This window comes from Cyprinodon tularosa, unplaced genomic scaffold (genome assembly GCF_016077235.1).
Source record: "Cyprinodon tularosa strain WSP-4 unplaced genomic scaffold, ASM1607723v1 ctg136, whole genome shotgun sequence".
Lineage (NCBI taxonomy): Eukaryota > Metazoa > Chordata > Actinopteri > Cyprinodontiformes > Cyprinodontidae > Cyprinodon > Cyprinodon tularosa.
This window is the reverse complement of record NW_024038178.1, coordinates 620,074-647,994: the sequence shown is the minus strand read 5'-3', so window position 1 is coordinate 647,994 and position 27,921 is coordinate 620,074. Positions and strand designations below refer to the sequence as shown.

The window sequence follows — 27,921 nt, the reverse complement described above, 5'->3', positions numbered from 1 at the left end:
CAAAAAAATACACTTTAATAAAGCTTGTTCTTGCAAGGCTACTATTAGCCGTAGCTTTAGGCTAGGCTGCTATTAGCCGTAGCTTTAGGCTAGGCTGCTATTAGCCGTAGCTTAGGCTAGGCTGCTTTTAGCTTAGCAGGCAGTAATCGAACATATATTTACCGCTAGCATCTCTTCTTTGAGTTCGTCTTGTTCGACCTCAGAGTCGCCATTGCGTCCAAGAGGAGTTTTACCCCGAAATCCCACATACTCCGCTCCAGACCGCCTGCACAAAGCAAAGCATACATCCAGACCGCTCCGCTCTGAATTTCTTGGAGATCGTAGAGAGCATGCGCGAGATGAACCAGGGTTTCCGCGGATCAATAAAAATTATTTAAAAAGAATTCTTTTTTTTTTTAAATCAAGGCCTTAATTGGCACTAAAATTATTTAAATATGTTTATCGAAGTATTTATAATTCTTTAATAAAAAATGCTTATAAAAACAATTTCGTCAGATATATTATATCGCTCCAGGCGGAGAAAAAGCTAGAGGATATATATATACGTATATACAGTATGTGTGTGTGTGTGTTTACATACATACAGGAGTCATGGAACTGTGCTTACAGCTCCTTCATATTTTATGTACACTAATAACTTGTGTACATGGTTCTTGTTGATGGCATTAAAATCATTTCTAATAGCATTAAAATAGCATTAAATTAGAGTCACTCATTCCTGTATGAACCCTGTGAGCGCTTAATTTAATATGACATATTAAAAAAATCCCACCATCATCCAGCATATGTTCAGTTTCTGCCCAAATATATATATATATATATATATATATATATATATATATATCTGTAGATTTTTGTAACGGGGATAAGGATAATTCAAAACTGCTTTTTTTGAATGAACTTCTCTACTCCCAAACTCAGCATCTCTTTTCATTCCTGTAATAAGAAGTTTCTTTTGAATGGATTTGATTAAAGTTTAAGTCCCTCGGTATAAAATAAATATTTTGATGGAGATGAGAAATCTGCTTCCTTGTTGGTGAATAACCAATAGTTTGGATCCAATCATTTAAATAAACTGTGTTAGATTTTTTTTTTATATATATAAGAATTGTGCTATAATTTCTAGTCACCGATCTGTTGCTGCTATATTTTAATTTGACGAACCGGAATTTGTCGATGTTCTTTTTCCTGTTTGGTGCGATTGCAATTGCGGATCTTGACCTGGCCGGACCTTATGACCACAGTGTACCAATCTTCTGATGGCTACTTCCAACAGGATAATGCGCCATGTTAGAAAGTGAATCATCTCAGACTCATTTCTTGAAACTTTTCCACTTAAGTAATTGTGAATTGAGCATATTGACAGACAACATTTTATTTTTTATCTTAAATGCAATTTTTTTTTTTTTATAATTACTGCTCTAAATGTATTGCTCTGTCAGCTAAAGATCTGTTTTGGTCTCTATACTTTAATTAAATAAATCAATTCAAGCTAAAATGTAAGAGGCTATACTGAGCCTGATCTCTTACCTTTTAGAAAAATGTCACTTGGAGTAAAACCCCCCCTGCAACCCTGATTTGCATTTGTATAGCTCACAGCATGTTCATTTACATGTTAAAGCCTCCCCTAGAATTCCATGGGGGGGAGGCATGGGGGGAACACTGTCTAAGAAAGTCCACGTCAATTTCTGACAATTTACGGGAGTTTTCGGCGAAGCCTGCAAATTGCCGTAAACTGCCGCTAACCTGAAGTTCCACGACAATCTACAGTGCTGCATATTGACGAAAATCCCACTTTTCATGCAGTGTCTTTGGTAACACTTTACATAATCACCATTAATAAGTGGTGCAGAGACCATTTCTTAATGATCAAAACATTTTTGATTAAAAGGTTTATTGATTATTAATAATCATTTATAAACTGCATCTAAACCATTAATACAAGATACATAGGCCATATTACCCTGCCATGTAAGTTTATCCCTTCCCTAACACCAGTGGACTTATGGTTTAGGGCCAGTGGGGTCAAAAGTACACACATTTGTTACTTAATTTGAAGTATAGATACTGCAGTTTAAAAACACTCTGGTAAAAGTTGAAGTATCAACTTGACTCTTTGCTCAAGTAAAAGTGAAAAAGTATGTGCTCCAAAAACTACTTAAAGTATAAAGTAACCTTTTAAAAAACAGCCAGATGCCACTATATGAATGGAAAGCTAAATTTTTGACTATTTCGAAAAATTCTTTGAGATAGGGCCAAGAATGAGGGAGGTCTTGTTGGTCTTCATCTCCCAATACGCTCTCGCCTACTGTATGTCCGACCTTTCAGACATTTCTACATCTTTTTCTGAATCCAACGATGTAGCATGTCATAGACAATTCGCGTTTGCAGTTTGAAGAACACCTGCTTGCTTCTGATGATTTCCTTTGGCATCAGCACAAATTTGATGAATAGCTAATATTTATACAGTAAATATTAAACGGAAGCCAAGAGTAACGAGTAACGTTTGTTTTAAAAATGTAAGGTATAGAAAGTACAGATACTTCTGTGAAAATGTAATGAGTAGAAGTCAGAATTGGGAAGAAAAATAAGTAATGGAGTAAAGTATGGATACCTTAAAAGTGTACTTAAGTACAGTAACAAAGTATTTGTACTTTGTTACTTGACACCTCTGTTTAGGATTGCACAGCGGGTAGCGCTGCTGCCTTGCAGCAATAAAGTTCTGGGATCCATTCCCGGCCGGAGCTCTTTGTGCATGTTCTCACCGTGCATGCTTGCATACTTGGCCTTCCTGGTTACTTGACCTCACAAAATTCTCCCTAGGTGAGTTTGTATGTGCATGGTGTATCTTTGTGTGTCCCTATGTTGCCCTGCGATAGACTGGCGCCCTGTCCAGGTTGTACCCCGCCTCTCGCCGGAGATAGGAATAAGCCCCACTGACAAGGACTAAGTGGGATGGATGGATGATGGATGGACGGATGGATGCAGTTTACAAATAGTCTAACATTCAATGGTCTCTTTACCGTTCATTAAATTAGGGGTTTTGTTAAGTCTAACCACATCTTCCTTTACATTAAGATTTGGATTAGAAAAAAGTTATTATTTTTAAAGTACACAGCAGATATTTAAATCTACGTCAAGTTTTTCCAAAATAAGTATATATGTTTTAATAAAACAGGTAGGTGAGACACTTTGCAAATTGAATAAGACAATTTACATTTAAGAAAAAAAAACAAAAAAAAAACACAAAATGTTATTTAAACTGCAGAATATTTATTTATCTTATTTTAAAGATAAGAATATTAATTCCATTTAAGTTATTTAGCTACCCAATATAAGGTTTAATACACTGATTTTTAGATATTTTTTTGCAGAAAAAGTGTTGTTTAACTACTATAAACTATGATTATTTTTAGACCACACATTAGTTAGACACTTTTATATATTAGGAAAAAGTACAAAAATAGTGATCAGGATATCCCTCCTGCTACTGTGAATCTACGTATAACATAATGGCTTAAAAGGCCATGCTGACATCACTTGACTAGTAATTGAGTGATTGTTTTCAATAGTCCTTATTACATTATGTTTTTTTTCCCTCAAATAAAATGCCATTTTCTTTTCTTAACTTTTTATTTTCCTCTCCTCTTGTCCTCCGACATCTCTGTGACAAATTTCCACAAAGGCTGGCACTTGGGGAAATAATAGCAAGAGTCCCCTCCTTAACTCCACCTCCATTCCACCAATCACCACACCCCATTTACATTCACTCCATTCATTCGAGCAACATCCTTCTAACGCAGTGTTATGACTAAATATGAAATATGGTAGCAGGGTGGGGGAAACTGAATAATGTCGGAGAACAGCTGAGCTTTGGAGCGTGGTGAATACTTTTACAGCAATTTTTTATATATAAATCATTATTCTTGCTGCTCTCTTTCTGCTCTCTTGCAGTGAATGAGTGGTTGCTAAAATAGCCCCCCCACACCCCGCTCCACCCCCCTGGATGAGCGAGGAGGAGAAACGAATGTCAGAGATGGAGAGTGGAACGAGGCAAGCAGGAGGAATAACGGAAACGAGGAATCGGTCTAAAGGCTTCATCTCATCTGAGAATCTTTCATGGCATTGTATAAAGAAAGAAACACTGGTCATTTTTTTTCCTGAATAAGAGAACTTACAAAAAAAGACTCTTCTTTTCATACATTGAGAACTGTTTCAACCCTCAATCCAACACATTCTAACAAGCCATTTCCCCACACTGTATGACTACATCTATATAAACATTTTGATACAAATGATTTTTTTTTCTTTTTTGTGGGTGGTGGGGGACAATCTAAAAAGACACTTAAGTGTTAAGAGAAAAAAACAAAACTATTATTTAAAGAAATTATTTGATAGCCTCCTAGCCAACAGGACAACCTCGGGACTCTGAAGCCTTTGTATATAAAAGAAGCAGCCATCAGTGGTACTGTCCAAGAACAAACATGAAACCGTGGGTTGACTCTAAACAGGAAACAGGACTCACACAATCATTTCATCAAGGTCACCCAACAGGGCTTGTCATCAGCAGAGTGGAACAAACACAGCACAGCCTTACTTAGTCATTTTCCCAAACTGAGTCATGCTACAGGATCCAACAAGCCCATGTCGGCTCGGAGCGTCTTGGCCTCGTTTGTATATATTATTACTATTATCAATACTGGAGAAAAATTATGATGTAAAGAAAAAGTGATAAATAACAAAATAAAAAGATATATTAAAGAGGATTTGAAAAAAAAAAACTCACAAAGGTTCAGAATTTTAAACAGCTTTGCACACTTTGAATTCTTGTGCGGGTTCTCAGTGTGAGCTGATGCCTTTTTTCTGTTTTCTTGTTTACAATGGTCATACACTGTGTTTGAGTAATGTTATCAGCCCAATAAATGTGTCTACAAAGCCTATATAAAGATTCTACGTCCCTATATATGTTCTGCTTTCTTACTGTTCTACTTTCATATGGAAACAGAGCGATTCCACCTTAAACATGGGGTTCTTTATTAGGAAAAAGGTCACACTTCTATGTCTCATCTCCTCTTTTATGTCTCACTGTAAAAGTGATTTAATTGCTCTCAAACATGGACGCAGATGGCACTATGATTAGTGACCCTGAGCATTAGCCACCCCCTCCCCCACTTGGCCATACAAGGGGAGAACTAGAAATTTCCTGCTGGCACTTTTCATTAGGGGTTGAATTGATAATTTAAAGCTATAGCCCATCTAGTGCTGCCACCTGCAGGTGACATTCAGTGTAAAGATTCCATTGTTGTCCGCTTAAGTATTGAAAGAGCTGACCTGGTAATTTAATGGGATCAATTCGCATGTGGGAACGGTGCTAATTCTTGTACGACCCAGTAATTTGGTACTAGTACATTACCAAAACCTATGTGTTAAAGCGGCTTAAAACTGCCAAAGCAGTTGATTTCAATTCCTCAAACCACAATGAAATTCATAACACACACCACTCCAATGTATAACATACTTTGCATGAATAACTATTTTATTCATTTTCATTTGCCAGTTAATAGTAGCATGTTTAACCATAAATCCCCCCTGCACACTGTCCTTTATCAGAAAGTTGCCATCACCCATCTGCTCTCCACTGAGCCTTGTTGCCTTCACTGTTTGCTGTACCTTTGACATAGTCATTGATGAGAGTCGTACCGCAAAACATGAAAAGAGCACCTAAAAGTGGATAGCCAACTATTTTTCACTGTTGGTCGATGCAAACGATGGCCCTCTTGATAAAGCAGGACACCAACCGGGTGTTTATTCACCAACAGGCCCGGCAGATAACCCAGCCTTTGATAACCTACTGCACCCTTCAATTGGGGAGTATTGTCCTAGTGGTTAGAGCTCTGAGAAGGTTGCAAGTACCAGTTTCGACCCCCACAGCCTCCACTCTGGGTTCCTGAGCAAAACCCTTAACCCCTGATTGCTCCCCGAGGGCCACACAATGGCAGCCAGCTGCTCCCCAAAGGGATGGGTCAAAATGTGGAGAACAGATTTTCCCATTTTCTGACAATAAAGGGATTTACATTTTGTTTTTTAATCGGTAGAGCTACCAGAAGAGGAAAACGTACTATAGACATTTTCTGAAAAACTATTTCTAAACATTTGAATTCCAGAATAATACCAGACCCTGTACTTCCAAAATACAATTTTATGTTTCACAATTACTAAATGGTCACTTCTTGAACCTCTAAAAGTTGCTCAAGCCCCAAATATTTAAGCATGAACTCCTTGAAGATGAATAGACAGAGGTAAGTAAACATCACAACAACACACTGAAAGGCACACCATTGAGTTCCTTGATGCATATGAGTTATTTCAAGGGATTCCTCACACTACCAATGCTACGGGCGGGGCTACTGCTTAGGACAAGATGGACCGTCATTGGCCAGGTCATTTGACCTAAAAGAACATATCACTTTATGTCTTCAGGCTCTTATAATGTCATGGAGCTAAGGCTTTTTGCTCTACTATTTTTCCTCCTGCCTGACTACTGGTCATGGGCAGGCTGAAAGAATAAGCCGGATGTAAAACCAATTCTCTTTTCTCAACTTTATTATTAGACTGGTAAGTTTACATTTTGCTCCTATTTTACGGCCATATATCTTTGTTATTATTTTCAATGTTTATTAGACGCAAAATACGGGCAGCTATAGGTCTAGCGCCTCTAGTGGCCAAAAGTTACACAGTGTGTCTTTAACATCAGTCCTTCAATTATTACAATATATATTGTAGTGACCATGCTTTTTGTTCTCAGGACGTGTTCATCAGCACAGATGCGAAAAATGTTGGAGAAACAATTAAGAAAATGAAATACTTCCATCCATTTCTGCCATTATTTCCTACCCACAGAACTTTACATGCCTGATTTAATAAGTAATGAAAACCTTCAATGCAGTCAACAACAAACCCTTATAAATAGAAAAACATCCTAAAAAGGTAAGTATAAATATAGTATACTATAGTATACATATTGCTGACTGAATACGGTGCTAATATACAACTGTGGCAACATAGAGACATACTGAACGTTGGTGCATGTGGTTAGCTAACAGGCGTGAAACGACTACATCATAATTGGATGTACAACTCATTCTATATGATTGTACTGTTAACTGGGATCAATCATATACAAAATCAAATTTCCTGCACTCATGAATATCATGGTGTTCTTTTTTCACAATGCAGAATGAATATATATACGTATTTCTGTTTACAACAGGTGTAAAAAGTGTTTTTTTGTTTTGTTTTTTTTTTCGTTTTGTTTACATAAATAAGGTTTTTCCTTATAAGCCGCCAAAGAGAAGCATGTAAAAGAAGCTGAGCCGTGTACTCTGGGCTACAATTTTAAACCGCTCAGCAGGAAAAATCTCTACATTGAACTATTTCACACTGAACACAAAACGGAGAAGGACATCTGACAATGGTCAAAGCAATGAGTTGCGAGGACAGGCAGCAATCCAGCTGCAATAAGAGCGGCATGCTGGGCGTCCTTGTGTGGTTAATGGTCCTGTAACACCCGGTTTTATTTTGTTTTATTTTGTTTTCTAAAGCTACAAGTGTAGACATTTCTCAAGAGAAATATTGTAAATGAAGCTAAAACATGATGAAGTCTGTCTCTTAAACTGACCAACTCTGTGGAAGCTCTGTGACCACTGTTCAACCATCCGTGGTGCTGAAAAGCACAGATTGCATGGATGACTTTTCACCTTATATTCAAGTCATTTATTTGGAATGATGGTTATTGGTAAAACCGACTGCTTTTTAGCATACACTTGATGCATATTTGAACAAAAACTGGACTGTTTTACCAGGTTGAAGAATATGATAGCAGAAAAGGTGACCAAAGGGATGAGAGTGAGAGAGAAGGAGGCGGCAGAGAAAGAGCAGCAGTTGAAGAGAGAGAATGAAAAGGAGCTGATCGAGGGTCAGGGGACCAAAGAGTGGGAGAGGGAATACAGGGAAAAACAGTGCAGGAGGAAGAAAGCACCACAGCTATTAACAACGGTCTTTTAGTAAACCCTAACTGCTACTGCTGTGTGGGTGTGTAGTTGGAGAGTGACATGAAAGAGGGATAAAATGCAACATGACCGTTCAGACAGCGGAGTCTGATATGTATTTGATTATGAACAAATGGAAGTGGCACAGCTGAATTTTTTGGGGTATGAAAAGGTCAGAAGCTGGCCGATCACACTGCAATGAAAAAGACTGACATGAGTCACATTTACCTACAGTGAGAATGTAGCCAAAGTTGTGTAGAAATTATGGTCGACAGATCTGTAACCCCCAAATTCAAAAATGCTATCTTAAGAAATGATCAAAATAATATTTTCTAGTGTACATTTCTCAAAAAAAGCCAGTTGTACTTCTTTCAATAATTATTTCCTCTTTAGCTCTACAAGTCGATTTGCTGGTATATTTTGGGTTATGTTCAAGGTTGACTTTTTCAGAGATGGTATCCAATTTTCTTTAAGCCTTCTATGCTTCAGTTGTGGAATGAATCTGTTGACATTACATTTGATTTTATTATGGTATTTGAGTGTTCTTAGAGACCAGATACTGCCATGATCTCAGCACTGCCTGGTCTGATTACTCATTTCACACACCTGCTTAGCTCCACCCAGTTCTCCTTTTGCTCATCTGATCCACCGGCATTGCTCTCTATTTAACCAGCCCCCAGACCAGTCATCAGTGCCAGATTATTTTGATCTTTCTTGGAGACTTATTCCAGCTTTCCTTAGTTCTGACTACCTGATACTGACCTGCTCTGCATCTTGACCTCTGAGTCTGCCTGTTCCTGTCTGATCTGTTTGCCTGACCTTTCTTCTCCTGCCTTCTACCTGATCTCTGCCTGCTTGTGTACCGACCGGATCTGTTTCCCGACCACTGAGTCTGCTTGCCCTCGTCCATTCTGTCAGCTGCTCTGTGTACTGTACCTGGAACTTTTACCCAACTCCATCTTGGATTGTCCTTTGGCGCCTCACCAGATTTCTGACCTCCTGGCTCTGAAAACCTACCACCTCACAGACAACGGCTTTAACTTCCCCCTCTGTATCATCCTGGCTACATCTGTCTTCTCGGTTCTGACCTTCTGCCTGTCCTCTGACCGCTCACCACTTGAACTATAAGACCAGGTTAGTGACTCTCACATTCGTGATCATCCACTTCCAGAAAGACCTGGTCACTAACCTGCTGTCTCCAACCACAGAGGTGCCTGCTTTAGACGCCGACAACGATCACTCCAATTCTGTTTACAATAAACCTTCTGAGACTGTATGCCTTCCTTGAAAACTGGATCCTTCAGTTCTGAGCCTGACAGTTACAGTATGGCTTAAAAGTACACGTTGGATGGTTCTCTAAATGACTGACTTAAGTTCTTTGGATCCGAAATTGGTGTTATTTAAAAGTCAGGGGTATAGAAAAATTAAATGTCTGACATTGAACAGGGCATGCCTCCTTTGAAATGCAGGAAATGTGTGAGAATAAACATGATTGAAAACATGACTCACTTCATTATAGAGACAATTTGTCACAGCATTTCTAAAGTTCTCTCTTTAGTCTTTGTTATTGCTTCAGAGCATCTGAAACAGCACCATAAGGAGGTTTTAGAAAGAACTGAAGTAGTTCTGTTGTCGAGCCTTTGCTTTTTCACATTTACAGCCAGAGCAGAGACAAAGTGGAAACTGTCGGGGTTACAGTGACATGTCAGAGTCCTTCAGATTAGATCACCAAGCATCAGGGGGTAAGAAGAGGAAAGCTTCTCAAACCCACCAACTCTAGTCAGAAAACTATTTGGTGTATTATATAATGATGCTATTCTACTAGCAGTCAAAGAACATGAGTAATACATCTGTCAAAAGACAAAACATTGAAAGACGGGACTTACTTTTTGATGATTTAATTTATCCATTGTATACAGTTGTCCTTCAAAGTGTACATACATTTCCAATACACACAAAAATTAGAATAAATAAAAAGGACTAAAATAATAAAACTGAGAAAAGTACTGATAAACAAAAATTATAAAACATGCAAATCATATAATTTTGAATACATATATTATGATTTGAATATATAAATATTAAGGCTGGGACATTAACGCGTTAATTTCGATTAATTAATCACACAAATATTAACGCGTTAAAAAAATTAACGCATTTTAATCGCACACCACAGTCTCCTGGAAGTCGTTTGGGATTTCACCCAAGTAATTATTTCACCTGTGGGGGCAGCATTAGAACTATGGCCAGAATACCGTCGGACGGAAACTGAAGAAGAAGAACAGAGAAGAAAGTTGCTTTTAACTATAAGGAGAGACAACCATGGAAGAATTAGACGAAGCAGATGAAAACATTTTTGTTGGTCCTTTGCAGGGGAAATTTTGTTTTAAAATACAGGAGGGAAGAGTCGATAAGAGCGCGGTCATATGTAAATTATGCAACAAGGAATTCGCCTATCACCGCAGCGTATCAAGCCTCAAATATCACTTGAACGCAAAGCATGTAGCAGCTAGCTTGGCAGATACTAGCGTGGAAGCTAGCCCAACTGGGAGGAAGACGAAACAACCCACACTACACCAGTTGACTGGCTTCAAGGGCAGGGTAAGCAAGACCAAGGCCGAGAAAATGACCAACGCGCTGGCTTACTGGGCGGCTCTCGACTGCAGACCCATTGCTGTGGTAGAAGATAAGGGGCTGTCTCAGCGTGAGGATGCCCTAAATCACAGATTTCTACAAGTGGCTACAGCACTCGACCCTCGCTTTAAGGTGTGTAATGGTCTTCTTTATTTTTCTCTTTTATTGCTTATGACTCTTTTATTTCCTCGGCCCAACTCCCCTCCCCTCTCTTATGGAATAACAACTTCAACATGACTTGTATAGCACTGCTAAAGAGTAAAAAAAAAATGAAAACAGAAAAAAATAATCCATGTTGTTTTATGGATTGAAGATAATTAACCAACTATTACCAAAGGCAGATGAGAATAATGCTATTTTTAATTTCTTTTTAAAACAAGATGCTGTTGGGGCAGTTCTAATTTGGACAGTTTAGACTTGACCATAGGCACAACCAGTAGAGGAGATTCTGGATGATGGAAACCATGTATACTAATGAATTTCATCCAGCTTGTACTCTGTAAATCTCTGATTAATGTGACCACAAACCTGATTCTGATTCTTATTCTGATCTTAAGGACCTAAAGTGTCTACCAAGAGGAGAGCGAGGAGAGGTGTGGACCAGCATTGAGGCACTGGTGCAACAACAACCAGGCAGAGCCACTCCGGAACGCACAGAGGAGCCAGCAAGGAAGAGGAGCCTCCTGCTGTATAATTCCGACTCTGAATCAGAGGATGAAGATGGGCCCAAAGGAGCCTTGGCCCGCTACAAGGCAGAGCCTACCATCAGTGAAAGAGACTGCCCACTGCAGTGGTGGTCCACTCATGAGAGAGCCCATCCACAGCTCTCTGTCCTGGCCCGCAAGTATCTAGGCAGCCCTGCCACTTCGGTACCCTGCGAAAGATTATTCTCCCTGGCAGGTAATATAGTTCAAAAGAAGAGGGCAGCCCTGAGCTCCGAAAATGTGAACAGGCTAGTATGTCTCAGCAACTGGCTGAAAGAGAGGAAGTAATCAGTTAAATGTGTATCCTTTGGCCAGTTGCGTTTCAAATGGGAAAAATTGGAGGTCAATCACTGTCACTTTATGTTGAACTGAACTGTCTGAATGGCCAATGTTATAAAGAGTTGGACTGAATTTCATTTAATTTCTGACTTATTTTTGTAAACAGTTGAACTGTTGATAAATCCACGAATTGTGTTAAAGCCTCAGAGGCTTTTTGTTCTGAATGTACTTGAGAGTAATGCATTTTTGCGTTTAAAAAGCAGTATTAAGCTCTACCTATACCTATAGAGCTACTTGAATTTCTGAGTTTAGTGTTCCTAAATATGTTGAACTTTAAAATTTGCACTGGCCTGTTGATATTTCTTTAAAAAAAATAAACAATATTTTGTTTATTAAGCTTATGTGTTGTCATTCAAAATCCATGTGGAAAAAGTTACTTCCTGCTGTTTCCAAGTATGCGATTAAAATGCGATTAATTCGATTAATTAATTTCACAGCCATGCGATTAATCGCGATTAAAAATTTTAATCGCGTCCCACCCCTAATAAATATATATATATAAAAAAAAAATGTTTTCTCACCCCTCGTGGGGTGGTATGTGTCATCCTCAAGCTCGGGTCCTCTACCAGAGGCCTGGGAGTTTGAGGGTTCTGCGCAGTATCTTAGCTGTTTCTAGGACTGCGCTCTCCTGGACAAAGACCTCTGATGTTTTACCTGGAATCTGCTGTAGCCACTCTCCCAGTTTGGGGGTCACAGCCCCCAGTGCTCCAATTACCACTGGCAAAACTTGGTACTGATATATATATATATATATATATATATATATATATATATATATATATATATATATATATATATATACACTACCGTTCAAAAGTTTGGGGTCACCCAAACAATTTTGTGTTTTCCTGAAAAGTCACATTTATTCACCACCATACATTGTGAAATGAATAGAAAATAGAGTAAAGACATTTTCAAGGTTAGAAATAATGATTTGTATAATAAGATTTTTTTTACATCAAACTTTGCTTTCGTCAAAGAATCCTCAATTTGCAGCAATTACAGCACTGCAGACCTTTGGTATTATAGCTGTTAATTTGTTGAGGTAATCTGGAGAAATTGCACCCCACGCTTCCAGAAGCAGCTCCCACAAGTTGGATTGGTTGGATGGGCACTTCTTGCATACCATACGGTCAAGCTGCTCCCACAACAGCTCAAGAGGGTTCAGATCTGGTGACTGCGCTGGCCACTCCATTACCGATAAAATACCAGCTGCCTGCTTCTGCTCTAAACAGTTCTTGCACAATTTGGAGGTGTGTTTAGGGTCAATTTCCTGTTGTAGGATGAAATTGTCTCCAATCAAGCGCTGTCCACTGGGTATGGCATGGCGTTGCAAAATGGAGTGATAGCCTTCCTTATTCAGAATCCCTTTTACCCTGTACAAATCTCCCACCTTACCAGGACCAAAGCAACCCCAGACCATCACATTACCTCCACCATGTTTAACAGATGGCATCAGGCATTCTTCAAGCATCTTTTCATTTGTTCTGCGTCTCATAAATATTCTTCTTTGTGATCCAAACTCCTCAAACTTGAATTCATCCGTCCACAACACTTTTTTCCAGTCTTCCTCTGTCCAATGTCAATGTTCCTTTGCCTATCTTAATCTTTTTCTTTTATTGGCCAGTCTCAGATATGGCTTTTTCTTTGCCACTCTGCCCTGAAGCCAAGAATCCTGCAGCCGCCTCTTCACTGTAGATGTTGACACTGGTGTTTTCCTGGTACTATTTAATGAAGATGCCAGTTGGGGACCTGTGAGGTGTCTGTTTCTCAAACTAGAGACTCTAATGTACTTATCTTCTTGCACAGTTGTGCAACGCGGCCTCCCCCTTCTTTTTCTACTCTGGTTAGAGCCTGTCTGTGCTGTCCTCTGAAGGGAGTAGTACACACCGTTGTAGGAAATCTTCAATTTCTTAGCAATTTCTCGCATGGAATAGCCTTTATTCCTAAGAACAAGAATAGACTGTCGAGTTTCAGATGAAAGTTCTCTTGTTCTGGCCATTTTGAGTGTTTAATTGACCCCATAAATGTGATGATCCAGAAACTCAATCTGCAAAAGAATGTCAGTTTTGTAGCTTCTGAAACGAACTAAACTGTTTTCAGATGTGTGAACATGATTGCACAAGGGTTTTCTAATCATCAATTAGCCTTCTGAGCCAATGAGCAAACACATTGTACTATTAGAACACTGGAGTGATAGTTGCTGGGAATGAGCCTCTATACGCCTATGTAGATATTGCACCAAAAACCAGACATTTGCAGCTAGAATAGTCATTTACCACATGAGCAATGTATAGAGTGTATTTCTTTAAAGTTAAGACTAGTTTAGTTATTGTCATTGAAAAGTACAGTGCTTTTCCTTCAAAAATAAGGACATTTCAATGTGAACCCAAACTTTTGAATGGTAGTGTATATATATATATATATATATATATATATATATATATATATATATATATATATATATATATACACACACTCACCGGCCACTTTATTAAGTACCCCATGCTAGTCACGGGTTGGACCCCCTTTTGCCTTCAGAACTGCCTCAATTTTTCGTGGCATAGATTCAACAAGGTGCTGGAAGCATTCCTCAGGGAGTTTGGTCCATATTGACATGATGGCATCACACAGTTGCCGCAGATTTGTCGGCTGCACATCCATGATGCGAATCTCCTGTTCCACCACATCCCAAAGATGCTCTATTGGATTGAGATCTGGTGACTGTGGAGGCCATTTGAGTACAGTGAACTCATTGTCATGTTCAAGAAACCAGTCTGAGATGATGACATTTATAGATGATGATATAGATGAGATGATGATATTTATAATTACATAGGAGCGGGTTTCGCAGCCATGGAGGCAGACATCTTTGCGCTACGGCAGCGCAGAGCCAACAAACTAGCGATTGCGAGATCGCCCATTACGCTCGAAAGTAACTACGGCAAGTTGAGTGAGATGAACTGAGACGGTACTGAAATCTATACCCTACACAGACTAATGAAATACTATCTGTAAAATTATCTATGTAAACAAACCTCATCACTTGAGAAGGTAGGTGATGCGGACGTTGTGGAAGACATTTTGTCCGCTGTAACGCTCGCCGTACTGTTGGGGGGGAGAAGCGGTGGGGGGGAGATGTTCATGTTGCTGCGGCCTGCAGTCTGGACGTTGGATGTCGCTGAAAATTACACACTGTAGCTTTAAATGGAGAGCATGTAAACTTCAAGCATCATCATAAATAATGGTGTATTGAACATTATTTGTAACTCTATTAAAGGTAGCATGGAGGGTTTTCTTGAATTTTTTAAAAGATCTGCCCTCTTCACTTAAAAAAAAAGAAAATGGGTGTACGACAGCATGCACAAGCCAAATTTCTCCCCATGTATACTCTGTTTAAAAGTTGCTGTTCTCCTAGCCCATACAAGTTTACTGTGTCCGAACATCCGCTCTAACCCCTAAATCCCTCAATCACTATATGAGTGTGGAATTTATAGTGAACCAGTCAACTTACCGCTCAGACAGATGATCACTTGGTCCACATAGCCTGCGCCATCTTTGTTATTAGTTGCCACTTTCGGGTAGCGGCAGCCTATGGTGACAGCGGGCCACTATGACAGCGAATCCCATAATGCTTTGCGTGGAGATCAGTGCAATTCATTCATTCATCGGCGCAAAGGATATATCTACCTCTTCTGAGGCCTTTCTTTTCTCATGCACCTCGTAGACAAATTTTCTCTTATGAGCCTCAGCCATTTACAAAGAACCTCAGTCAGAAAAGTGAGCTTCAATTACTGTCTGAAACCATAGCTCACCACAGATATGTCTGAAATCAGTGTTGTGCCTGAACGCGTTCATTGAACGAAAGTTCATAAACTCGTTCATATTTTGGGCGAATGTGAACTGAACGTACTGTATTACTGCCTGATGAACGTTATGTGAACTCGTTCATTCTGGTGTCTGTGAACGACACGCTCTCTCAGTTCAACTCCGTTCAATAGGTTGCCAGATTTCTATAGAGCCCTCCAGGCGAAACCCCAGCTAAATCACACCGTAAACAGGCCTTAATATGTAGCGGGAAAAACACCCAATCTGGCAACACCAGCTACCAGTGTCGTAGCCTACAGCCACGTGCGTCATCAAAACAAAACGCAGTGAGGAAGCCACAGCAGCATGGAGACGACCGTGGAGGCGACAAAGCAGCAGTATGATCACTTAAAACAGGTTTATGACCAGGTGGTCGGTGAGGATGATGGCAACAATCTTACATTTCTCTGCAAACTTTGCTTTCAGTAAAAAAATCCGCACTTCAGTAACCTTAAATTCCTACCTCAGCCTGGTCCCTCAGTTAGTGTTAGTAAAATGTTCTTGAGGGTTTTTCTATTCATGTAACTTGTTTGTTAAACCTGCCTGGTATAATTTTCCAGGATTCCAGTATTGACAGCAACAAAGCATTAAAGCAACAATGGGGAAATGCTGTCCCCTCAATGCTAATGTAAACCCTGGTTGGATAAGGATTCAAAACTGGATATGAAGATGAAATCTGACGCACAGTTTCAGTGTTACAACTGATAAAATTATTGCTGTCTGTGGTTCTACAGTAGGCTATGGTGTAATTGAGCAATACATGAAAAAGAAAAAAAAAAAGAACTATGAACTAGTTAATTTTTTGGAACTGTGAACTTAGTTCAAAATTTTGAATTATGAACTATGAACTGAACTAGTTCATTTTAAAATGTGTGAACTGAACTTTGAACTAGTTCACGTAGAAAGAGAACTTTCCCAACACTGTCTGAAAGTCCACATGTGCAGGAAAAGATAGCTAACAGTACAAGCATATAGGGCAGCCTTACGTAAACATATTACCAGAATAATTGACAATTAGGAGGACCACTTATTTAGAAGATCCATCCAGAAATAAAAGATTGTCCTCTATACCTTTAATAATCATTTCGAAGCAGTTAAACAGCAGTTAAACAAATATTTCAAAGAAGCTCTAATCAGATAATACTAAATATAAGCCTGTAGTTAAAAAAAAATCCATCCCTAAAGCATGATACTGTGATCTGCCCATTATTCTAGTGAGATACTTTTCTTCCGCAAAGACTTGGAGACTGCATACAGAAGGGATCAAGATGAACGGAGAACGGCTTTTGTCAGGGTACGCAAGACCTGACTTGAGCATACATACACCTTCCAGCAGTGAAAGGATGTTTACAATAAAATGGTTTAAAACAAAGAACAGAATTATGTGTCGGAATTGCTTGAAAATGTATAAACCTTTACCCACCCATACGCATTTTGTTCTCTTGAGGTGCAAACTGAAAGTGACATTGTAAGTAATATAAAGGCACATAATCAGCAAATAAAATGTAGTTTCCGGGGGGGGGGGTTCCCCTACAATTACATTCTAAATGTATTTTATGTTCATGTTTATAATTTTATCATCAATATTGTTATTTGATAAAAAACAAAAACAAAAAAAACAATTATTACATACTTTTTGTACACACTCACTTTCTGGTTCTTTGCCTCATCTTCACCTCTGTGCCACATTTTTTCCCTGTAGAGATTGATGTCTGATTAAATTGCCAAGGCTGCCTGAACTAATTCTCCCAGAAGGACACAGAGAATCGGTGGGCAGCGGAAATCCAGAACATGCTGGGTATCTAGGTTTTGAAGCCTTACTTTTCAAAATGTTTCTTGCTAATGTAATTTCTGGTGTCCCCTATAGGGGATGCCACTACCGATCTCATGTCTGTCTCCTTCACCCCCAACCTTTTTTCCAAGATACTTCCATTGTTTTTCAGTCATTTACAACCCTTTTTATGCCCTAACCCTAAACCTAACCGTTACCAGTGTATACATTTCACTCAACTTAATCTGCTTCATTATATCAGAAACTCCATAACAGACATAATGAAGATTAATCACCCAAATAAATTTCAAATATATCAACAATCTACCAGTGACGTAATGGCTGTTTTCACACCAGTAAAGCGCTTTGGACTTCTTGTGTGGTCCGAACGAAAAGTAAAGTTTTTCGGTTAAACTCTAACTTGCAAACAAGGCCATAGAGGGGAAAATCACTGATTCCATCAGAAGTAATGACCAGTGTGAGACATAGCAAAGACCTGTAAATGAAGGGAAACTTTTTTAGAAATACTTTTTGCTGCATTGCTTTTCTGTGGGTTTCTATGGTGAGGTTTTTCTCCATTGTCAAACTTGGAACAGCATTAACGAATGCATACTGCACTTAGCTATGCATAAAAATTTGCTTTTCTAAGCACAAGATGACAGATCATATAAACATTAGTACAACATTAAATATTGCTATAAACTCTGCTATGATGGCTGGTTTAGTTCAGAGAGAGTTACGTTGCCTATTATCAGGCTGGATCAAAATCAAATGTGTTTACAGTACGTCAGCCGCAAACCCTTCTAGAGTATATTTGGAATTAACCAAGACTGTTTCAAAAAGTGTGTCTCTGTCAACATTGGGGGAGAGGTTACTGGAGGACCCATGTCGGGAGCCAGAGAAGAGGAAGCAACTAACAACAACAAGCAACGGGCAAACAGTGACTGAACATGAGGTGTATAAATGGGAGACTGAACAAAGACCAGACTAATCAGCAGATTGGGAGCAGGTGTGGACACAGGAGTCTAGAAGGGAGCTAAGGAAAAAGAGACTGACACAAGAGGGCAGCAGGTGGAAAACAATACCTAAGAACTTGATTACAATCAGATATAACTAGAATAACATAAAATGAAACCAATAAACTAGAAAACAGAGAAAGACATTAATTAAAGTATAACTGAAAACTCAAAAAAGAGAACTGAACCAAAAAGTGCAGTCATGACATTCTCAGTTGGTGGTTTGGTCCATACCAGGGATCACTAGAGTGTACTTAAACCTCTAAAGTTCGGACCAAGTGAAAAAACAAACTGTGGTCCATTTCAAGAGGACCAAATTGTTCAGCTGTGAGTAGATCCAAAAAGGTTTATGACACTTATAAGGAACACTGGATCTATTCTGGAAAATGCTCTGGAAAGTTTTGTGACAGTTGTGCAAAGAGGGATGCTTCATAAAATGAAATAATGTACAACCTCATCCTTTTAACAATACAGTATTTGACTACTATAGAGCACACCTCACTATAAGCCACAATGATGACTTTTTTTATGGAAACACCAGCCACACTGATATCTATGAAACTGTCTCCAATCAAGGAGAACTAGGAAGTCTGGAGAGCATATGACAATGATTAGTTCAGGGATCTTGGGAATCTTGGATGCAGTAAAGATAATGCTAGTGAGGGACTCATGTTTGGGGGATTTCTTCTCTCACTTTGAATCCAGTAAGTGTGGGTTGATCCAGAGAAGAGGGGACATGTTGAAGAGTGGACAGGTAAATATTCTTTGGACCCTGAGGAGCAATGGAGCGGACTGTCACTTATTTCCAGGAGAACTTGAACGGTACATGTGGAGATTTATCCCCTGCTCAGTGTGAAGCTCAAACAATCCTTTCAGGGGAAGAAGGCCCAAACACCCAGTTTGCATCCCCTGCTCAATTTGAAGCTCAAAGGATCCTTCCAGTGGGAGAAGGCCCAACATCCAGTTTGCAGGGTGACTTCCTGCCGAGAGGCAAAGACAAAAAACAAGGTTAAAGCTCAGAGAGACGAAGACTCAGTTAGACTCAGTGAAACAAAGACTCAGGTTAGACTCAGCTAATCTAAGCATGGCTAGAGTACCCAAAGCTGGCAACCACGCTGGCGTAGAGGTAGTGACAGATGACTGCTTAAGTACTCCTCCAGATAATGATCCAAAGAGCAGGGAGGACCAACAATGACAGGGCACCACCTGGTGGTGGAGGGAGAGACAGACACAATACAGACAACACAAACTGGATTCCTGACAGGGGAGAGCTTTACCTATGGCCCCTGGAGTAGAGATGTAGAAGAATGCTAGCTCCTTTTAGCTTGTTGGCTTGCAGCAGTAAGAGCTTCTACTGAAAGATAGGGCTTCTTCCACTCTTTATTCCAGCTCTGCAGGAGTTGAACCCAGTCTCTTTATTGGTTTGACAGCTTTAATGCATCAAATATGCCTCCAAAATATGTGAATTCGTGAAATTATTTCTGTTATGCCTGCTGCTAGCATGTTCTTGTGCTAAATGATAATTAGCCACTTGTTCTTTCATATCCAACTTTGATTCCACCTCGGGCGGTTGACAAAAATCCCCAGAAAAGTCGCACCTTCTTATAAGCGCATATAAGAAGGTGTGTAAGACACTGTTAATATCTTCACAACTTTTTTTTTTTTTTCTAAAGTAATAACATTTTGGAATTTATGATATTTTTTATATCTGGTACCGGATCGCAAGGGCAGCATCTCGGCCAAGACTTGCAAACGTCCCTTTCCACAGACACCACCTTCAGATCCTGTTGGGGACAGCCAACATCTCTCTCACTCGTGAATAGGACCCCAAGACACTTGAACTCTTCTGGTTGAGGCAGGAACTCTATTCCAACCTGCAGAGGACAAGCCACCTTTTTCTAATAAAGAACAATCGCCTAAGACTTATAGAAGCTGATCTGCCAACCTAATTTGCAAATTGCTGCAAAATGCCCCAATGCATCCTATGGGTCCTGGCAGATGGAAGCCAGCAGAACCATGTCATCAACAAAAAGCAGAAATGAATCAAAGGCCAACCCTGCCAGAGTCTTAATGCCTGCAATTTGGACCAGACTGCTATGATGATTTTGAGCTTTGAATAATCTTAGATAGAAAACAACTCTCTAAATTAATACTTGTTCACCTTACTTATATTACCTTCATTTTAAGGCTTGGTAAGAAACCTATTTTATACAGTCCTTCTCAAAATATTAGCATATTGTGATAAAGTTCATTATTTTCCATAATGTAATGATAAAACTTGAACATTCATATATTTTAGATTCATTACACACTAACTGATATATTTCAGGTCTTTTAGGGTCTTAGTATTGATTATTATGGCATACAGCTCATTAACCCAAAATTCCTATCTCACAAAATTAGCATATTTCATTCGACCAATAAAAGAAAAGTGTCAACCTTCAAATAATTATGTACAGTTAAGCACTCAATACTTGGTCCGAAATCCTTTCGCAGAAATCACTGCTTCAATGCGGCGTGGCATGGAGGCATTCAGCCTTTGGCACTGCTGAGTTGTTATGGAGGCCCAGAAGCTTTGATAGCGGCCTTTAGCTCATCCAGAGTTTTGGGTCTTGCATCTCTTCATCTTCTCTTCACAATATCCCACAGATTCTCTATGGGGTTCAGATCAGGAGAGTTGGCAGACAATTGAGCACAGTGATACCATGGTAAGTAAACCATTTACCAGTTGTTTTAGCACTGTTTGCAAGTGCCAGGTCGTGTGGAAAAATGAAATCTTCATCTCCATAAAGCTTTTCAGCAGATGAAAGCATGAAGTGCTCCAAAACCTCCTGATAGCTGGCTGCATTGACCCTGCCCTTGATAAAACACAGTGGACCAACACCAGCAGCTGACATGGCACCCCAGACCATCACTGACTGTAGGTACTTGACACTGGACTTCTGGCATTTTGGCATTTCCTTCTCTCCAGTCTTCCTCCAGACTCTGGCACCTTGATTTCCAAATGATATGGAAAATTTGCTTTCATCGAAAAAAAGTACTTTGGTCCACTAAGCAACAGTCCAGTGCTGCTTCTGTGTAGCCCAGGTCATGCACCTCTGCCACTGTTTCTAGCTCAAAAGTGGCCTGACCTGGGGAATGCGGCACCTGTAGCCCATTTCCTGCACACACCTGTGCACGGTGGCTCTGGATGTTTCTACTCCAGACTCAGTCCACTGCTTCCTCAGGTCCCCCAAGGTCTGGAATTGGTCCTTCTCCACAATCTTCCTTAGGGTCCGGTCACCTCTTCTCGTTGTGCAGCGTTTTCTGCCACACTTTTTCCTTCCCACAGACTTCCCACTGAGGTGCCTTGATACAGCACTCTGGGACCAGCCTATTCATTCAGAAATATTTTTCTGTGCCATGCCCTCCTGCTTGAGGGTGTCAATGATGGCCTTCTGGACAGCAGTCAGGTCGGCAATCTTACTCATGATTGGGGTTTTGAGTGATGAACCAGGCTGGGAGTTTTAAACGCCTCAGGAATCTTTTGCAGATGTTTAGATTTAATTTGTTGATTCAGATGATTAGGTGCATAGCTCGTTTTGAGATCTTTTTTATGATATGCTAATTTTGTAAAATTGGAATTTTGGGGTTTTATGAGCTGTATGTCAAAATCTTTTTAGTGTGCAATGAATCTAGAATATATGAATGTTCCAGTTTTATCATTACATTATGGAAAATAATGAACTTTATCACAATGTGTTAATATTTTGAGGAGGACCTGTATTATGTTTTAATAAAACCAAGAACAAAGAGAGGGTGTGCTTTAAGTTAACAATTACCTTAAAGATTTTCAATGTATCATAAGAAGGTGAGATGCTCATCTTAATGAAAGCTAGAGAATAAAAGGCAGTAATGTAGCTGTGTTATTATACCACCTAGGAGAAATCCATGATAGAAATATAGTAGTCTTAAAATCGGAAATGTTCTTGTTATATTGTTTTTCCAGCACAAGGCTGGGAGGGTGCCCTAACGGTTACACCTAAGTGCCAAAACCCCAAACTTTTAGATAGTTTTCCCAGTCATTATTTGACTTTTGTGTGTGTGGCTCTGCTCCGGTTTTAGAATAAGGGTGAGGACTGGTTTCACTTTTTAACCTTCGGAGTGAGGACATTTTTACAAAATGTTAGGGCTAGGGTGAAGGTATTGGTTAGGTGATAGTTCTGACTGTGAAATGAATAGAAGGCAATGGAAAGTCCCCACAACGATAGTGCGCAAACATGGCAGATATACCTATATTGTTATAAATACTGGTTTGAGAATTGGATCTTTCACTTCTTTCTTTTTGAATGTTTTCTTTTTTTGATGAGAAAGATTCTTCTTTAATTTGGTTTAATTGTGTTTTCGTTACTATATTTCTCTGTCTTTAATCTTTGTATATAATTTCTTTCTGTTGTCATTTGGATTTTCATTTTGCTTTCAAGTTTTGGGTAATATTTTCTCTGTTTACTATATTTACATAATGTTTGCAAAATCTGTACATATATTTTCATAATTACCTGTGAAAACAATACGAGTTTGGAATTTTGTGTATTGCAGCAGATAACATGGAGGCTGAGTGTGCCTGAGGGCCTCTGTTGGGGGTAAGTCTTCAATTTGCATACAAACTTGTGTTTGTTTAGCAGCTTGCTTTTTTATGGTGGCTTCTTCCTCTGTAATGGTAAATGTTTTTAAGGCAGTCTGTTGGCAGGGAGGTCTGAGTTTGAATGGAGGAAGGAGAGTTTGAGGGAGAGTTTATGTAAACCATTTTGATGGTTCACATGGATACTCCTGTCTGAGAGGAAATCTTTGGGTAGAAACACTCAGATAATTATTTTGCTCAGCCAGATTCTACATGGTTATTACAGATTGGACATAATCTAGAAAGATTTCATTATTTCCCTCTGTTCTTGAAGGTGGAAGCCTGTTCAAGGCTAGTGTTACTGTATTATTATCTTCAGTCTTTTACGTTTATGACTCGAGCAGCGTATCTACTTCAGCTAGAAATATTGGGAGAGGATGAGATCTATACCAGCTGCCCGAGACTACCTGAGGTTGGGCCATTGATCCTCCAAAACATATAACGAGCAGGTGTTTATATTCAGTGGGCAAAGGGCAGAGGTGGGGTGTGCCCTTGGTGGGTTGGCAAAATCGACACAGAGATGCACAAAGTTAAAGTCAACTTAGATTGGCCAAATGTCATGAAACGAGGACAGATGGACCCAGTATTTGTCATGATCTGGCCTGTTTGCTCCTCCCTAATTAGTAATTCCTCTCACCTGCCCTTTTCCCTCCCTGCCTTAAGTATAATTTATTCCTCTCACCTGTTTCCTCTGGTTTATATTCAGTTCAGCAGGAGCATTCAGTGCCAGATCATTGCTTGTCTTTCTGTCAGTCTTTCTGTTCAGTTTTATTTGGTTCATGTCCTGGATCCTAGCTGCCAGTGGAGAGAGGGTTTTAGTGTTTGTCTTGTCTCCTAATTGTCCACTGCTCCTTCCCAGCGGAGTCCTCTGGGTTTTTGGCTCATTATCGGGGGAGGTTCAGTTTTTATCTAAGTAAGCCTGGCACCAGGAGGTGACCAGTTTAAAGTCCTGCTTCAAGTTCCGGTTCCTACGTCCTGTCTCGGCTACCCTCTTCCACTGAGCCTGCTCATCTGCACCTGATCCTGTCTGCTCCTGTGCGTGACCACCTGGTCATGCTTCTGGTCCCAGTCAGACTCTGAACCCTCCTGGAAGCCTGTGGAGCCTGGAAGTCTGGATCCTGCACCCTGTTCCTGCCTGATCTGGATCCTGCCTGTTTCTGTCTGTTCCTGTCTGCTCTGGACCCCTCACCAGGATCAGCCTTCAGCATAACCTCTGGGACTGCAGCATTGGGGACACTCGTGGTCTGGACTGTTAAACCAGGTAAGTGACCAACCCAGATAATCATAAATCAGTTTATCGTGGTCACTTACCTGTGTTTCCTCCCTAGAGTGTCTGAGATTGGGCGGTGCCCCGCCCCCCCACCTGCAGTGTCCGCGAGCTACAGCTCCGCTTCGTTTTGTTTAATAAATGTTTGAACTTTCCTACTGACTGTCTCGCCTTGAATACTGGGTCCATCTGTCCTCGTTTCACGACAGTATTCAAGGAGAGACATTCAGTAGGGAAGTTCAAAACATTTATTAAATAACAAACAAAACTAAAGTGGAGCTGTGGCTTGCAGATACTGCAGGAGGGGGGCAGGGCACCACCCAATCTCTGACACTCTGTGGGAAAAACACAGGTAAGTGACCATGATCATCTGACTGAAGATGATGATCTCAGTGAGTCACTTACCTGGTTTAGCAGTTCAGTCCATACCCCCTTGAGGGGGGGTGCAATCCAGCCGACTTGTTGACAGCTGACACGGCTGGCGTCACCCAGAGTGTCCCCGGTGCTGCAGCTCCGGAGGAGTTGCGGGAAGCCGATCCAGGGCAGGGAGACAGGGCAGACAGGAACAGACAGATCAGACGGTATCCAGATCAGGCAGTAACAGACAGGTGACAGGATCCAGGCAATAACAGGCTCCCAGAGTCTGACAGAGTTCAGAAGCGTGGCCAGACGGTCACGCACAGGAGCAGACAGGATCAGGTGCAGATGAGCAGGCTCAGTGGCAGAGGGTAGCCGAGACAGGACGTGGAAACAGAACTTGATGAAGGACCTTTAAACTGATTTCCTCCCTGGAGCCAGGCTTACTGGGATAAAAAGTGAACCTCCACACATATCGAGCCAAAAACCCAGAGGACTCAGCGGGGGAGGAACAGTGGACGATCAGGAGACGAGACAGACACAAAAACCCTCTTTCCCCTGGCCGACAGGATCCAGGACATGAACCATGAAATAAAAATAGCAGACAGGCTAACAGAAAGACAAATAATGATCCGGCCCTGAATGCTCAGGCTGAACAGAATATAAACCAAAGGAAACAGGTGAGAGGAATAAATGATAATTGAGGCAGGGACGGAAAACGACAGTTGAAAGAAATAACCAAATAAGGGAGAGCAAACAGGCCAGATCATGACACCAAATAAACCATGTAAAACATATTTTGGGGGATTTTGAGAGGAAGCTGGTGTCCCGACTTTTGCCACACATCTGAGTTGCAAAATACAGTAAAAAAAATATAATAATTTTTTATTATTCATCATGAGATACTTGTCCCATTACCTATTGGAAGTAAACCTTAACTGACAATCTTTTTAAGTCTAATGCAATGTTTACACTGCGATTTCACCTGCTAGTTCACTTTTGATCCTTCACATTAAGGTCAGATGCGCCTCAAGAGCATCTTTGAGCATCTTTGATGCTCTTGAGGTCCTATAAAGTGTAAATAGATGTGTCTGACACCTCTGCTGCTCCTGTGTTCAATGGCAGACAATGCCTTTGCTATATTTGCTGTTATATCTGGTAAAAAGTAGTTTTAAAATGCTTCTAGGTGAGAAAGTCCCCCTCAAAACTTCATCTGAGCAGTCAGCTCATCAAGATTACGATCCTGCTTTACTTCGCTTTCGGAGTCGCACATATCCCCCTTTACCGGCGGTGCGCTGTCACTGGGAGTCCCCAAAAACAGCTGCCTCAGGCCCAGTTGCCTCTTGGGGGTTTCCCTTTCTCTTGATGGTGACTGGAAGTAGATGTTAGCATTTTTCAGGTATGTGGTACAAATTGCAGGCACCAGGATAATAATATTGTGCCGCAGGTTTGAACATTTTAAGTTGATTTAGGCATTAATAAACGGTTTCAGAGGAGTGATCATAGCGCTCTGCCTGCCAGCTCTCAGATCAGCTTCTCTGATTGGTTAATGTGGCTCGTCAAGCCGCAAAAATTCAACTTATGCAACTCCAGCATCTGCTGCGGATACTCAGAAGCTCATGAAGTGCTGCTTTATCTGCACAGATGCATCAAGATGCGCTGCTCCTGCTGTTCTAGATGCAATGCAAAACCTTTTGATGCACCTTGATGTGCTTTAACCATGCCATTGCATGTAAAATGGCTGCCTCTGCTACCCAAAACACATTAGGTACGAAATTAGCATAACTCTGCTATGAATTTGAATACCTGTAGACCAAAAAAATTAGACAAAGAGTTATATAATTAAACTTCACAGCTTCATCCGTACCATGCTGATATTGAATTGTATTGGGATACTGAATAGAAGATAGCTTATAATTTTGTTCCAGAGCAAAACCCCAAACATTGATACTGCAAAGTACATTTAAATTGCTGCCAAAACTTTTGGACATGATTTAACAAATATACTAGAGAGAAGGAAGCACTGCGAAAGGAAACCATGACTATATCTGTTGTAAATGGAACATATTCAAAATATAAAATGGTAACAAATATTACATGTTAATAATAAAAAGGAAGAGATTATTTTTTATGATAATTATGTAGATATTGTTGAAAAGAGCTATACCAGCAGTCGCTAAAGGAAAAAGATTGGCAGTAGTAAATTAGAAAATAGGACAGAAAAAAATCTGCAACCCTTTCTTATCACTCTAATTAATGAAATTAGCATATAAATAGATGCATGGCCTTTACATTCACTTTGTCATAGAAAATTATTCATCACAACAACCAAGATGTTGTTGGTTTTACAACTACAAAAAAAAAGAAACTTGCCAGGCCTGCACGTCTTTTTCATGTAATCCCTTTTTCTGTGTTGCCTTCCCCAGATAATAGAGTTTTAAAAGAGCTCCATAAACACTTCAATGCTCTGTAATGAAGATGTCATAAAATTGCTTTTGATATTGCTTGGGACCTTCTATTTATCATTTCAATACATGGACAAAGAATTAAAGTCTATTTTTTTCTTTCTACTGCCATGTTAACTGACCCATTTGGCCAATAGGCATACACACATAACCATCCTCCCCCCACACCCACAGAATGCAGCATTATTTTCTATATCAGGAGAGAAACAGCATCCATTGGATAAACCAAAATAATATGTTTTCATTAGCTTCAATTTTCCCAGAGGAGCCTTCTTGGATATTAAGTTGTCAGTATCTATTGGACCAGAAATCATATTAAAGCACGGTTTTACTGATCGACATGAAAAATAAAAACAATTATTAGCTATAATTTCACCATGGCATGATTGCAAAAGCATTTTAAACACTGTGCTTTTTAAACGACATGGAAGGCATCATAGGAAAGTATTGAGTTTTGAAAACTCAATACTGCCAGAGAATATAAAGAAAGACTTTGGTGGATTTTCTACTGGAATGTTGCCTTTGTGTTTTTAGTGAGAAGGGCGCATGCACTGTTATTCCCCTTCAACATCAGAATGAATCCAAGCACACGTTGTACAACCTAATCAATATGGGATAGAGCACCCATGAGGGAATACCAGACCATTTCCTTGAGAAACCTTGATTCAAATATAAGAAAAGCTTTTTCCCTCATTGATGTGAACTCCAAAAATGAGCAGTATTTCATACAGGTTGGAAACTTTGAGGGCTTTTCCATGATCCTAGAATGCATGCATACAGAATTATTTATGTG

The 27,921-nt window shown here is 39.9% G+C and overlaps 2 protein-coding genes across 3 annotated transcripts in view; both read left to right on the top strand.

Moving 5' to 3' along the window:
* ca10a (carbonic anhydrase Xa) overlaps nt 1-4,946 on the top strand; it is a 374,229-nt gene extending 369,283 nt beyond the window's left edge. For both annotated transcript variants that reach the window (XM_038277949.1, XM_038277948.1), the window contains one exon: nt 3,955-4,946. In XM_038277949.1, the coding sequence (XP_038133877.1) occupies nt 3,955-3,977 (23 nt within the window). In that variant the 3' untranslated portion in view covers nt 3,978-4,946. The remainder of the gene's footprint in view (nt 1-3,954) is intronic.
* Nucleotides 4,947-10,609: 5,663 nt separating this feature from the next.
* On the top strand, nt 10,610-11,893 carry LOC119778632 (zinc finger BED domain-containing protein 4-like). The gene is made up of 2 exons (XM_038277967.1): nt 10,610-10,814; nt 11,240-11,893. Exons 1-2 carry the CDS (start codon nt 10,674-10,676, stop codon nt 11,672-11,674), a joined length of 576 nt encoding a protein of 191 aa, XP_038133895.1. The 5' UTR covers nt 10,610-10,673; the 3' UTR covers nt 11,675-11,893.
* Nucleotides 11,894-27,921: the final 16,028 nt, after the last annotated feature.

Excerpts from the sequence above, each read along its gene's own strand:
- LOC119778632 (XM_038277967.1), top strand. The coding sequence starts at position 10,674 with ATGACCAACGCGCTGGCTTACTGGGCGGCTCTCGACTGCAGACCCATT. Across the intron at positions 10,815-11,239 it reads CACTCGACCCTCGCTTTAAG|GACCTAAAGTGTCTACCAAG; the intron begins GTGTGTAATGGT and ends TCTGATCTTAAG.